The 14,546-nt window shown below is 40.9% G+C and overlaps 1 protein-coding gene across 2 annotated transcripts in view; it reads left to right on the forward strand.

Moving 5' to 3' along the window:
• The window catches only part of LOC128106266 (vomeronasal type-2 receptor 1), a 28,402-nt gene extending 14,725 nt beyond the window's left edge, over positions 1-13,677 (forward strand). For both annotated transcript variants that reach the window (XM_052731661.1, XM_052731662.1), the window contains exons 4-6: positions 4,988-5,221; positions 11,012-11,135; positions 12,464-13,677. In XM_052731661.1, coding sequence (XP_052587621.1) covers positions 4,988-5,221; positions 11,012-11,135; positions 12,464-13,446 — 1,341 coding nt within the window. In that variant the 3' untranslated portion in view covers positions 13,447-13,677. The remainder of the gene's footprint in view (positions 1-4,987; positions 5,222-11,011; positions 11,136-12,463) is intronic.
• Positions 13,678-14,546: the final 869 nt, after the last annotated feature.

A 14,546-nucleotide genomic window follows, 5' to 3' on the forward strand; every position in this document is an offset into this window, starting at 1 on the left:
TAATTTTAGTCCTTTCCACCCTCTCTAACATTGTCTCACCCCATCTCCTTCTGAAACCCTTCTAACAGGTCCCCTTTCTTTCATGTCTCTTTTTAAAAATGTGTGTGTGTTACCCACTGAGTTCAATTAGATGTGTCTCCATGAGCTAGGTAAGAGGTTATTTAGTGGAGAGTGGACAACTAATCAGTGGATATACCACCAAAGCAGGTGACATCACACCACCCAACCACCATCAACAATCAACACTCCCATAGTTCCTTAGGGAAGGATGGCACCTCATGACCCTTCCTCCTTCCATGACAAGATGTTGACAGGCCCAATCTGGTGTAGGCCTTGTGCAGGTCACCAAAGTTACAGTAAGTTCATGAACACATCTGGTGTGTCATGTCCAAAGCACACTGTCTTTGGCTGTCTAATCATTGATGCCACTACTGCACATGAGATGAAATAGTAAAGTTCTGTAAGCCACTTTTCCTTTTTGAGACTGTCTGAGGAGAGATTCCAGGGGCCATTAGGAGTTGGGTTCTTATTGTCTAAGTAAGACATCACAAGTCTGCTTCAGGCTCTAAGCAGTTTGTATCTGATTAGTTGAAAGTGAGGTGTTTTGATTTTTTCTTTTTTAATTTTGTCCTTTTCATTAACATTTTTTTGTGACTACATTTGGTGAAATCTGATGTATAGATATTTGGATTGAGAAGAGCAGAAGGTACAAAAGGCAGAGGAAAGATAAAAGGCAGGCGACCTGCATTGGGGTCCTAGAGGTGGATATACTGCAATACTTTTCTGGCATAGTCACCTGCTGGTTTTGTTTTTTTTTTTTTGCTTTTTTCCAGACAGGGTTTCATTGTATAGCTTCGGATTTCCTGGAACTCGCTCTGTAGACTAGACTGGCTTTGAACTCAGAGATCCACCTGCCTCTGCCTCCCTAGTGCTGGGATTAAAGGTGTGTGCCACCCAGCTTGGCATAGTCACTTAGTAAAGGCTTTCAGTATATAACCTTAACCCATCTGACAGAAGGAAGGAGGAATAATAGTGTTCTCTGCATAGAACAGGAAAATAATACTTAGTATATGCCTTATCCAAGGTTATGATATTTAACAGAGAAAAACAAACAAACACCCTACAGATCATCACCAGCTTTCATTCAAGCCCTTTTCCTGAGGTTGTGCAGCCTTACTGATCTCTGGTGAGTTGGTGACAGCACTAGGGACTTTGGTTGGAAAATTCAAGAGCAGCATGTGATGCTGAGGAAAACCAAGGGTATGCCTCCATGTGATGGGTTACTTTTCTACGAAAAAGAACATGCCATTGCCTTGATAAGTTTGGTGGGGTGCAGCGAGAGTTAGAGGTCATTTCCTCAGAGAATTCCTATTGCTATCCATCAACTATCCAGGAAGTGTACCATCACTCCCACATACTGCTGTGCCAGGGAGGCTGGCTTCTGCACACCCTTGCCCCTGAAACACTGTAGAACTTAAGGATGGGGGAGAATTTCCTGTTAGCATTTGTCAGGCCAAATCCTACCCATTTCTTCTTTTGGTTTTTTGAGACAGGGTTTCTCTGTGTAGCTCTGGCTGTCCTGGAACTTCTTCTGTAGATCAGGCCGTCCTCGAACTCCGAGATCAGCCTGCCTCTGCCTCTTAAGTGCTGGGATTGAAGGTGTGGGCCATCATGCTGTCTTCGGTTGTCTTAAGTATTTATTGTTGAGGCATTTTACTTCTTTGGTTAGGTTTATTCTAGGTGTTTTTCTTAAAGCTAATCTGAATGAAGTTTCCCCATTAATTTCTTTTCTTTTCTTTTTTTTTCTCCTTTGGTTTTTCATTTTTCAAGACAAGGTTTCTGTTTCTCCCTAGCCATCCTGGCCAGACGGCTCAGAGATTCACTTGCCTTTGCTTCCTGAGTGCTGGGATTAAAGGGGTAGGCCACCACTGCCCGGCAAATGTCATTTTTCCTCTTAATTCAAGTTACTGTATGACTCCCATTTTATTTATTTGAATTAATTAAACAGATCTAGTTACTGTTATGCTAATTACATATATTTCAGTTTGACATTTTCATACATGTACAATCATATTGACCTGATTATCTTCCCTTGACCCTCTCCCCACATCTTTACTTTGATTGATTGTGTGTGTGTGTGTGTGCGCGCGTGTGTGCGTGCGTGTGTGTGTGTGTGTGTGTGTGTGTGTGTGTGTGTGTGTGTGTGTGTGTGTATGTATGACCCAATGAGTTTCATTAGGGCTGTTTGTAGGGTAAGTGAGAGTTTGTTCACAGAAGCATTTATATTTTACCAGTGGGGACTACTGAAGAATAAATAAGCCTCTTTCTCCCTAGCAACCATCAACTGTCTATATATCACTAGGAAGGATTAGGGCCAAATGAGTTCCTCTTCCTTTCAGGATAGGGGTTGGTCTAGCTTTGTGCAGATCTTGTGCAGGTAATATGAGCTGCTGGGAGTTCAAGAGTGCTATTTCAAGTCAGGAAGTCAGCATTCCTTACCACTCCCCACAAACCCTCCAAGGTCCTGTGTTTTTGTGTTGTGCTTTGAATGTCCTTTCTGGTTTTATTTCAGAATCCATTCATTGACCAGGCTACTGCAAAAAGGCTCAATCCTCAGTACCACTCAGTGAGGAGAATTCAAACTGTTTTAACAGCAATAAAATAAACCCATGAAAGGTATAGAAATGCGCATGGCATCACATGGAGACCGGTGACCCACCATCATTGACCATAAAACTAAAAATGAAAAACACTACTAAGGAATATGCTATAAGCTAAAAGTAATATTTAGGGTGGATGTAGAAATTGTAAATGGATGGGATACAAGAAATAGGCAGAGAAAGTGAAGAAATAGAGGGGAAATAAAGAGGAAGAAAAGAAAACAAAAAGTGAAGAAAGATATATGGAGGGAAAGAGAAGCAAGGAAGAGATTTGAAAAAAATCAAAGAAGTGCAAAAAGAAAACAACAAAACCCATTAATGAAAAACTTCAAAAACAGCAGCAATTTAATGTAAGAATGGGCATAAGCCAGGTGGTGGTGGCGGCGGCGCACGTTTTTAATCCAAATACTAGGGAGGCAGAGCCAGGCAGATCTCTATGAGTTTGAGGCCAGTCTGGCCTAAAGAGTGAGATCCAGGACAGGCACCAAAACTACACAGAGAAACCCTGTCTCAAAAAAAAAAAGAATGGGCATAAAACCACAAAGTAAAAATATTTAAAAACCAGTAAGTTAAAGTGGAAAATATTAAACGTAGAGGGGGTTGGAAAAAGCAGAAAAAAATGATAACAAGTAGCCACCCAACTAAGCAAAAAACATGTACAGATACAGAGAAGGATACCAATGAAAAAATTAAAACAACAACAAAAAAACAGTACCAATAAGGAAAAAGTTTGTAGACAAATTTAATACGTTATTAAGGAGAATAACAACTAGAAATACAAAAAGTTTAAATAAAGTAACAGAAGTGATGAAAATACAATAAATAGGAAAAAATCAAGAGAGAGAATGCATAGAGAAGGAGAGAGAGGAGAAAGAAAGAAAGAGAGAGAGGAGAAAAAGATAGAGAAGAGAAGAGAAAGGGAGAGAGAGAGAGAGAGAGAGAGAGAGAGAGAGAGAGAGAGAGAGAGAGAGAGAGGTGTTTCTTCTTCTAGAGTTTTAGAGACTTCCAGCCGTATGCATAGGGCAAAAGTGTCACTTGAATTTGTGGACTTATCTTTCTTATGGTTATGCTGCTGTGGTCAGTACTGGACAAGTGTCTTGCACCCATCCGAGCTGTCTTTACCTCACTAACATTCCTTCTTTGCTTACAGGTGCCTCTGCCTAGCTTTGCGATCCGTGGGCTAGGGAGGTGCTCTGCACCCCCTCCTCTGCCTCCTCCCCTTCTCCTAGGAGACTTCCTGGATTATGTTCTCTAGGGTGGCTTATGCTTTAACTGAGGTGTGTCCTATGTGTACAACTGAGGTTGATGCAGGGTCTGTGTTCACACCTTCAAGAACTCCTCAGTCGCCCTTCTGGTATCATACATACCCCTGGAACTTCAGCCAAAGAGAAGAAACAGGTGGCTCTGGAGTTTGATATACCCCCTGGCCTCAGCCTGAGAGCTATCAAACTCCAGGGTCAGTCTCAGCTGGTAAAATCTGTTGTTGACCTAGGTTGGGGCTATCCCTCCCCATGCACTTCCTAGCCAATGCAGAGGCTCCTGCTACACACTCCTGTCAGCCTCAGCTACCCTGCTCTACACAACTGACTCCTTTATCCTTCTCCTCACTCAGGAGCTGTGACAGGCCAAGTTGAGGCTTCCTGATGTGTGGTTGTTCCCTAATCTTAGGCTCCCAAGGGGGCTCCATTTGAACAATAGGTCCCCTCTGGAGACGGTACTCAGGTGCTTGCCTCTCAGACACATAGAGTGACAAAATGGGCTTTTTCTCCACCACTAACCAGTCTGCTGGAGGGATGAAGGCTACAGTGTGGTCCTGAGGGTAGGACTGAGTGCCTCTCATCTGTCCTCATCCCTTTGGAGGTAGCTTCCTCCTGCCACGCAAGGTGACTTCATGGTGGAAGCTGTGTTTGGTTTCCTGTTTTCTCTTTTCTTTGCACTTTTCATGTATTCTTTCATTTCCTCTCTGGAGTTCTGAAGCCCCTCCTTTATTTCTGTTTTGGTGTTGAGTCCAATTCCCCCCAGCTGGTCCCCCCCACCCCCCGCCCCCCGCCCCCCTTGTTCTGACTTTCACTAGTTTACAATTGGCAGCTTCTACCCCACCATCTTCTCAGGAAGTTCGGAGTGAAATTTTCAAGTTTGATTTTTCACTTGTGGCTAGAGGTTGTCGTAGCTGATAAAAAAAAAGCAGAGAGACCAAGAGGAAGCACTACAATTTCATAAATTAAATATGAATTTGAAATGATTTTCTTAATAAAACTATTTTCTAGACAATTGAAGTTTTACAAATTCTTTTCTTCTCTTTTCCCCCCCTCTGTGTTGCTTTCTAGCTAATGTACTATATGAAGGAAATTTCATTTGAAATGCATGATGGAAAACGGATGGTTCTGGATGAAAATGGAGATGTGCTCAATGGACATTATGATATCCTAAACTGGCAATTAGACGATAATGGAGAAATTTCCTTTGCAACGGTTGGGAAATTCAACTTCAAAAGTACTACTAAGTTTGAGCTCATTATTCCAAATAATTCTTCAATATTTTGGAACACTGAGTCATCAAAGGTTAGTTGCACTGATAGATTATTTTATTTATATTTATATATTTTAAGGATATCAATGAAATGTAAAATACTTAGAAATTATTCTAGTTACAACTCAGTTTCCCTGGATACAACACATTTTAACATATATGAAAATTCAGATTTTTAAATTTTGGAATATTTTCTTGGATTTTAGTATTAAACATTAATTTCAGTATGTTATCTTCTCAAGCACTTTGGCCACAGTTATTTTGACCACTTTCATGTTTTATTTCCTTTTGCTGTTTATATTGTGATGAAGGGTGTGCATTGTACGTGTGTGATACACATGTGTGCCTGTGGTTGTTTGTGTACATGCATGTGGAAACCAGAGGCCGATGTTGAGGTCTTCCTCAGTCACTCTTCATGTTGAGTTTTTTGAGACGGGATCTCTCACTGAACTTGGAACTTGCCTGTTTAGCTAGGCTGGCTGGCCAATGAGCGCTAGTGATTTACATGGTTCTCTCACCAGTTTTGGGGCTACAGACGTATTCTATCATGCCAGCTTTTGTTTGGGTGTTTGGGATTTGACAAGCAGTTCACCAGAGCAGTATTCCTAAGCCTCCTCTGTGTTTACTTTCACCCAATCCACTCTCTCAGTGGCCTTTTCTTTACCTCATTTCTGTTCTGTGCTATCTTACTGCCTTTTGCTCAATACTTCTTACTACATTTTCTTTGGAATATATTCTTTAACTCCTTGTTACGTCTATCTTAAACCCCAGAAATGTCTTTTTGTTATTTCTTTCACAAGTAAAGTCAACCCTTTTCATTTCTTTGAATTTTATATCTGCTGAAAAAACTTACATTTCTGTTTTAAAATTAAGTCTATTTTTAAAAGGATGCATAAGAACATAAAAGTCTTACTTATTTATGAGCTACTCTGTGATGTTTCCATGCATATACACAGTCTGTAATATTTAGGTTAGCTATCTCTATCTTCTCAGATGTTCATCGTTTCTTTATGATGACAGCATTTAAAGTTCTCACTTTTAGAAGTGTAAAGCACAACTTGAGTCATCTTACTATGCAATGCACACCAGAACTTCCTACTTTTTTCTAATTGTAACTCGGTACCCACTGATCAGCCTTTCGATTCTGCCCTTTCCGGGAAGTCTGTCCAGCTGCTGACAATCACTATGCTAGGACCCCGATCTCTAATGAGATCGCATTTTAGACTCCATGTATGCATGAGGTCAGAGAGTACTTACCTTTCTGAGTGTGACTTACTCCCCTTACTATGTAATCTCCAATGCTGTCTATGTTGTGGCAAATGTCAAGATTTAATTCTTTTGCTACGACTGAATAATACTCAATTGTGTTTCTGTACTACATTTTATTTATTCACTCATCAGTTCATGAACAGAAGTAGTTTCTTATCTATTGTGAATAGTGCTGCAATGACATGTGAGTGCAAATATTAGGAACACTGATTTATTTTCCTTTGGATCTATAGCCTATATTGAGATTGTTGAATCATGTGGTAGTTTAAGTTTCTGACATCCAGTCATACTGTTTTCATCAGTGCCTGTACCAACACACATTCCCTGCGACTGTGTACAGTGTTCTCATTTCTCCACAACCGTACCCACATGATTTTTGTCTTCAAAAAAATATCTTTTTAGGGTGGACATAAAATAGTATTTTAAATTTATTCTTTCAAAATTTCATACATGTATAGAAAATATTTTGATTTTTATCCATTCCCCCTGCTTCCTCCCTCTACTTCTCCCTGGGATTTACCAACCCATCCCTCTCACAAATGCATGTCCTCTTTATAAATTACTTTATTATTAGGAGCTCCTGAATCCAATTAGTGCTGACCACATGTACATGGGTGTGGGGCCATCTGCTGGTGCATGGACCACATCCCCAAAGTAAAGTGACTCCAGCGCAGCAGCCATCAACTGTTAATAACTCATCAGCTAGGGGTGGAAACTTGGGAGCTCGTCCCCCATCCACGCTGGAATTTTGATTAACCTTTTGTAGTCAACCACACTAGCTGTGAATTTATGCATGGAACAGCCATGTCGTGTCCAGAGGACAGCACTTTATAGCACTCCTCCCCATCTTCTCCACCCTTTGGCTCTTAGGGTCTTTCTGCCTACCTCTTCATAACGTTTCCTGAGCCTTGAGTAGGGGAAGGTTGATCCATGACCCTTCAATGTCTGAACACTCATCACTGATTTTCAGCATTTTCATCATGGATCATGTACTCAACTTTTTGTCTTTAATGAAATATGAGTTGGGGGGAAGTTGCACAATAGAGTTTTGGCAATATAATTTAGTGTTTCCTATGTAGGACTTGTGGAAGTGTACAAGTGACATGGTAACACAGACAATTTAAATCTTCCACGTGAATCTCAGGATGGAGGACTGGAAAAAAAATCACAGAATGATGAAAGTAATGTCACTGGGGCCAGAGGGAACTGCTGCTTTGGAAGCTTTCTTAATGAGAGTCTGGGAGGAGTTTCCCACCCCCTACTTTAACTTTCCTCTTGCCCTGAAGTCTGAGATCCCCAAATAAGGTTTTGAGCGCCTACCCTGTGCCTCACATAGATAGGATCTTTTTCATCTCTCAGTACTTGCTCTAAGATTTCTATGCCTAGTGATATACATGTAGATTTATACATATTCCCAAAACTGTGCACACACCTCTTCTTACACTCTACTCTCTCTTTTCTTGGTGCATCCTTAAGCAGTACTTGGATACGTTATGGCTGGAAATCAAAATAGCATATCAGTGTATGTCACGTGGGGAAAGCTGAACTCTCCTCTTCATTTCCTTCTTTCCTCCCTCCCTCCCTCTGTCTCCCCCTCCCTCCCTCTGTCCCTCCCTCTCTCCTTCCCTCTTTTCCTTCCCTCCTTTTAAATGTTTGGTATTTTTGAGACAGGGTCTCACTGTGTAACCTGGCTTGCCTGGAACTCACTATGTAGACCAAGCTGGCCTCAGACTCACAGAGATCTGTCAGCCTCTGCCTCCTGAGAGCTAGGATTAAAGGTGTGTGCCACCACTTCCTGCATTTTATGTCTTTGTTCAGGAGCAGTTTTGTCCAACTCAGTAGCCCCTAACTCCAGTTAACTTTTTGAATGTACATTAATTACAACAGGGCGGGTAGACTTCTTGCCTAGAATGCTTGAGGCCTTAAGTTTGTTCTCAGAATTGCACTCAAAAAGTAAGTAAATCAAAATTAAATAAAGTTGGAAATTTGGTTCCTTAGTTGCATTAGCTATATCAAGGGCTCAGTAGCCACAGGTAGCCAGATACCATGCAGGCCAACACAGAAATGTGACCTTTCTATAACTGCAGAAAGGACAGAGCTGCCTTAAGCCTCAACATCTTCTGTGGTGCTGAGCTCACTGCCTGGAAGGTGAAGTACTTTAGAGATGAATCTTGACACTTGCTTTTCATGCTTCTTGAGCCAGGTGTCTAGTATACTGTTTGCATGAAAAAGGAAAATGTTTGACCATACAAGGTTTGCAGGTTCCTATTCTACTCTATTTGAAATAAAACTAATAAAAGTATAATAGTATATTTCTATTTTAATAAGGTTTCAGTAGAGTATAGTCATTTTATTTCTCTTCTCTATTAAGATTGATATTATATTTGTATAAAGGAGTGCTTCAAATATAATTCAACACTAACTTAATGAGCATTTACTAATAGCACCAGTCATATATGTTCATGCCTTAATGATGGAAAGCCTTATAGGGTTACATTTTTTTTTCTGAGACATGATCTCACTATTAGCTAAGACTTGCCTCAAATTCATGAACCTCCTTCCTTAGCCTCCCAATTTCTGAGATTACATCTAGGTATTACTCTTTCAGAAAGAGTATTTTATCTGATTACTTTAAGAAACTGATCCTAGAGCCTCAAGTGGAAGGGTTTGATGGAGACATCTCATTTAGGACTGAGTGTTCCAAAGTCTCTCACTCTTTGCACATTGTCCAGTTGTGGATCTCTGTATTAGTTCTCATCTGCTTCGGGAGGAAGCTTCTCTGATGATGCTGAGAGAGACACAGATCTATGAGTATAGCAGCGTGTCATCATCAGGAGTCCTTTTTTTTTTTTTTTTTTTTTGCTATGTTCTTTAAACATAATAATGGTAGTAGGTTTTCTCTTAGGCTCATGATCTATGAACCTGGCCAGGTTCGTGGCCACTTCAGCAGTGCTAGGTATGAGGTCCATCTCATGGAATGGGCCTTAAATCCAATAAAAAAAAAAAGTGGTTGGTTATTTTTATGACATTTGTGCCACTCTTGCATTAGTATATTTTGTAGGGAGGTTGATGCTATAGGGTTTGTAGTTAGATGATATTGATGATTACTTTTCTCCTCCAGCAGCATGCAGAATACTTTCCAGCACCATGAATGCAAGTCAGTAGGGGTAAAGCTTCTAGTAGGGCATCAGCTTGACTTTTCTGTGTTTGATAGGTTAAGTGTTGTCTCAGCAATAGAGCCTTACTCTCATTGTAGAGAGCAACCAATAGCCTTGGCAATAACCTGTGGTATTTGAGGAGTCTGTGAGATTCCCTTTGGCCAACAGGGATCTATGCAGAAGAGGAGCTGAACAGATTTTAAGAGCCAGAGGTGGTGGATGACTCCAAGGAATGACTGTTTCAGACACAACATGTCTGATAGATATACATACAAACTCACAGAGACTGAGGCACCACACATAGGAACTGTACAGATTCAAGCCAGATGGGACCCAGCACTGAGAGAGAGAAGTGGGTATCATGACCATCCCTTACCAAAACATTATTTGCAATTGATATGTGCTGGCAAGAGGAAAGTCAATTTTCTCCAGAGGAGTGTCACTGGTTATATCAACCACATGTCAGGGCAGGTCCCATGCCCAGAAGTAGTTGACCAGCACAAAATGAACTCCATTGCTTGTGTGTGTGTGTGTTAGGGGAGGGGCTTTGTTTTGGAATTTATTCTGTCTTATTTATTTATTTTTGTGGTCTTGATTTTCACCTTTTTTCCCCCTTTCTTAAAAAAGGGAGAGAGAGGAAGAACATGAGGTTAGGTGGTTAGGTAGGGAGGAGGGAAAGATCTGGGAAGTAAAACACCATCAAAATACACCCCATGAAAAAATTAAGTAAAAAAGAAACATCCTCTCATCTCCAGATTAAGATAAAAACTTATCTGCCAATATCACTATTATTCTGTATTTTAAAGTGTAAAATTCTTTGTCAGATGCATGATATGGAAGGAGGCTCATGTTTGCTGCAAAATTTCTGACCCAACTTAGCAAGAAAATATTCCTGGACTATCCCTCTTCTTTAATATCTTTATGTCTTTCCAATTTCCTCCCTTGAACTTTTAATTTTTTTCCTATCATTTAGGAAACAACTTTAATTTTAATATTATGCTGAAATGAATTTGCTGAGAGGAAATAGATTTCAGGTTTTTCAGGATGATTATTGGAGGTTAAAGTTCTCCGAAAATGGGAACAGACTTAGCCAACTGTCCCATCTGCAGCATATCATGTGATACTAGTTTGGTCTTGATCACCAAGATGACAAAGAAGTCATTAGAGTTTGTTCGGCATTTCAAGAGTCAATCACAGGACTGTTCTTCAGTAGAAATTTTTTCTATGCTGCCCATATTCTAATGCTTTGACTGATATCTTCACTCACTATCCTAGGTTCATCTCCTCTATAAATAGGACACCCATTTCCCTGGAAATACAATTGGGAACTTTCTCAGTTTCCCAAGAGGAAAAGTTTCAAGCCATTGTTACACCCACTGTCTTTGTCTTTGCTAGCTTCCCTACTCAGTCTGCACGGATGTGTGTCCTCCAGGGACCCGGAAGGGAGTTCGCCAGGGGGAACCCATCTGCTGCTTTGATTGCATCCCATGTGCTGATGGATATGTGTCAGAGAAACCAGGTAGAGATGGTCGCTTTTTCATTAGTAGGAATGCAATTAGATTAAACATTTACTGACAAAAAGGTCCTTGGAAACATTTTTTTTTTAACGAAAGATGTAAGTAATGTATGGCAAAAATCATTAACATCTATCAAATTATTGATTGTTCTGTGCAGTGTGGATAAAGGATAAAAACATATAAAATGTGAAATATGAATAAATTCATAAAATCTTCAAACTACTTGTTTCTAAAATAGACTCGACACTAATTATAGTCTGAGAACAGTCACCCACTTGTCTTAAGGTTCTAAGCACTGAGAACATATGCATTGTGCAGCTGCTGCTGCATGAACTCCTACAACAGCTTGCTCAGTTGCTGCTCTCTGGAGGTGACTTAGGCAGCTTGGTTTTGTGAAGTGCGTTGGAGCAGGCTTATTTATATTTCTACTTTTTGTTGTTGTTGAAGGAACAAAAAATGCACTTGTCTTTTGTCACATGACCCTTAAGAGTAACCATATAAGAAAGATACAATGGTCTGGGATGGAAAACAAGCATCCTGTAACCTGCACAACTCCCTAGCTGCAGGTCCCCAGTCTCTACCCAGAATTCCATCCAGAGATGTCCAGACCAGGAGTCAGAGTGACTGACAGGGAACACCAGTCTTTACCTGGACCTTTAAATTAGCATTGAGTAACCCATTCCCTCATCTGTCACACACACCCTCACCTCAAGTAGCTTTTCTTGTTCACCAGTGCGTCCTCTAAGAGCCTCCATCCAGACAGACTTAGCCTTCTTAGCCTCAGGGACCATGGTTGGTGGTTTGTTTTCCTTCTTACCCTCATCCTCACCACTCATTCCAATGAGCATCTGGAGTTGGGGACATTTGGATGGTCACACACACGATTCTCCTCCATGAGGAGATATTGACTGAGGAACTGAAAACACCAGGGGTTTAACCAGCTGTGTCCCAGTCCTTTTGATTGTTTTACCTCAGTAGCTGTGACTTTCTCATTTGTGGGCAGTTCTGGGGTTGATAAGGACATGTGCCTCTTTCTCCAATAGATAGATGGAGGATAAAGAGAAGAGCACATCACTGGAAAAGACCAATTCAAGAAAGCCTGAGATTGGGAAGAAATGCTCAATTCCTAAAATTGAAAACAACTCTTAGTCTGTCACAGCATTTGTAGGCACCAAGGCCATTTTCCACTACTAATTTTAAGATCAACGCACACACACACACACACACACACACACACCCCTTGCTCAAGTCTTTAGCTGTCCTGGACTGTTCACAGTTAAAAGTGACAAGTGGATTTTCTTGCAGTCAATTGTCTGCTCTTTCTCAATAGGCCAAAGGGAATGTGATCCATGTGGGGAAGATGACTGGTCCAATGCACAGAAGAGCAAGTGTGTGCCGAAGGAGGTGGAGTTCCTTGCTTATGAGGAGGCCCTGGGGTTCACCCTTGTCATCCTCTCCATCTTTGGGGCACTTGTGGTCTTGGCAGTCATCGTGGTGTATGTGATCCACAGGCACACTCCGTTGGTGAAGGCCAATGACCGGGAGCTGAGCTTCCTCATTCAGATGTCTCTGGTCATCACCTTGCTCTCATCCATGCTCTTCATAGGCAAGCCACTAAATTGGTCCTGCATGGCCCGCCAGACCACTCTGGCACTGGGCTTTTGCCTTTGTCTCTCTTCCATCCTTGGAAAGACTATTTCACTCTTTTTTGCCTACAGGATTTCTGTATCCAAAACTCGGCTTACATCCATGCACCCCGTTATTCGAAAACTCATTGTGCTGATCTGTGTTTTAGGAGAGATTGGTGTATGCTCAGCTTACTTGGTGTTGGAGCCTCCGAGGGTGTACAAGAATATTGAACCTCAAAATGTAAAGATCATCTTTGAATGCAATGAAGGTTCTATAGAGTTTCTGTGCTCCATATTTGGGTTTGATGTCCTTCTGGCCTTACTGTGTTTTCTCACAACCTTTGTGGCTCGCCAGCTGCCAGATAACTATTATGAAGGGAAATGCATCACTTTCGGGATGCTGGTCTTTTTCATTGTCTGGATCTCTTTTGTGCCTGCTTACCTGAGCACCAAAGGCAAATTCAAAGTGGCAGTGGAAATATTTGCCATTTTGGCATCCAGCTATGGCTTGTTAGGATGCATATTTCTTCCCAAGTGCTTCATTATTTTGCTGAGGCCAAAGAGGAACACTGAGGAAACTGTGGGTGGGAGAGTCCCCACTATAGACAGGAGCATCCAGCTGACCTCGGCTTCTGTGAGCAGTGAGCTTAACAACACTGCAGTGTCGACTGTACTGGATGATTAGAGTTGTGAGTCCCATGTGACATGCAGAGTCAGATGATGACCTGGTTCCACTTTCCCTTTCAGGTTGCTTCTGAAGCAGCTGCTTGATGCTCTGGGGTAATATTTGTTTGTGGCTGTGATAGTGTAAGGTTAACATGGTGAACGAAATCTCTTTCTGTGACATGCCATTGAGCATGGATTATAATGTCATTTATAATTGAAATAAGTTGAAATAGGAAACCATTCCATTTAGAATTTTAAAGTAGAGGATATAAATAAACACAGTTTATCAAAAATGGTAGTAAAATGGCTCATGAATATTTTTTTCTTAAATAATGAGTATCTGTCCTAGATGTTTACATTAAATAAAAACACATAAGCAGGACACAGAGAACTTTTCTCATCCTATTGATACCTCCCTGAAATAGATAGTTCTATTTTTTAAGAATTACAGCTCTGATGGTTGGGGAGATAGCTGGGTTGTTATGAGCACTGGCAGCTCTTCCAAAGGACCCGGGTTCAGTTCCTAGCACCAACATGGTGGCTCACAATGTTTGCAACTATAGTTCCAGGGAGCCAATGCCCTCTTTTCGAGTGTTTGGGTACCAGACATGAATGTAGTTTGTACACAAACATACATGCAAGCATAACACTAATACACATAAAATAAAAGAAATGTGAAAACTGCAGCTCTGAAATCTCCCCTGGGAGCAGAAGCTCTAGAGAATTCTTGGAGGATAATTTGTGCTTTGAAGGACTTGGTGTATAGGTCAGATTGAGAGGATTGAAACTGATAAAATTTTTTTATTGATAAAATTCAATTTCTTCTTAAGCTATTAATGAGAACAGATTAGCTTCTCTGAGCAAGCTATGATCCTGCTCCAGGCTTTCCTGGAAGAGAATAAGTGGAAAATGTCTGCAGTTCAAAACATTCCTCTGCATGAGAAATAAATGCAGAAGAGTTGAGATGCCAACCTAGCCATAAATAGATTACAAGTAAAGAACTATGGCAAAGGGAGCAAATGTTTACCTAGAGCAGGGATTAGAATGCAAGACTTCTTAAACTGATTTTTAAAAATGATATACAATGATAGATAATCTACCCTCTGATTATACAGTTCC

The sequence above is a fragment of the Peromyscus californicus genome, unplaced genomic scaffold (assembly GCF_007827085.1).
Source record: "Peromyscus californicus insignis strain IS unplaced genomic scaffold, ASM782708v3 Scaffold_9__1_contigs__length_137607984, whole genome shotgun sequence".
NCBI classification, from domain to species: Eukaryota; Metazoa; Chordata; class Mammalia; order Rodentia; family Cricetidae; genus Peromyscus; species Peromyscus californicus.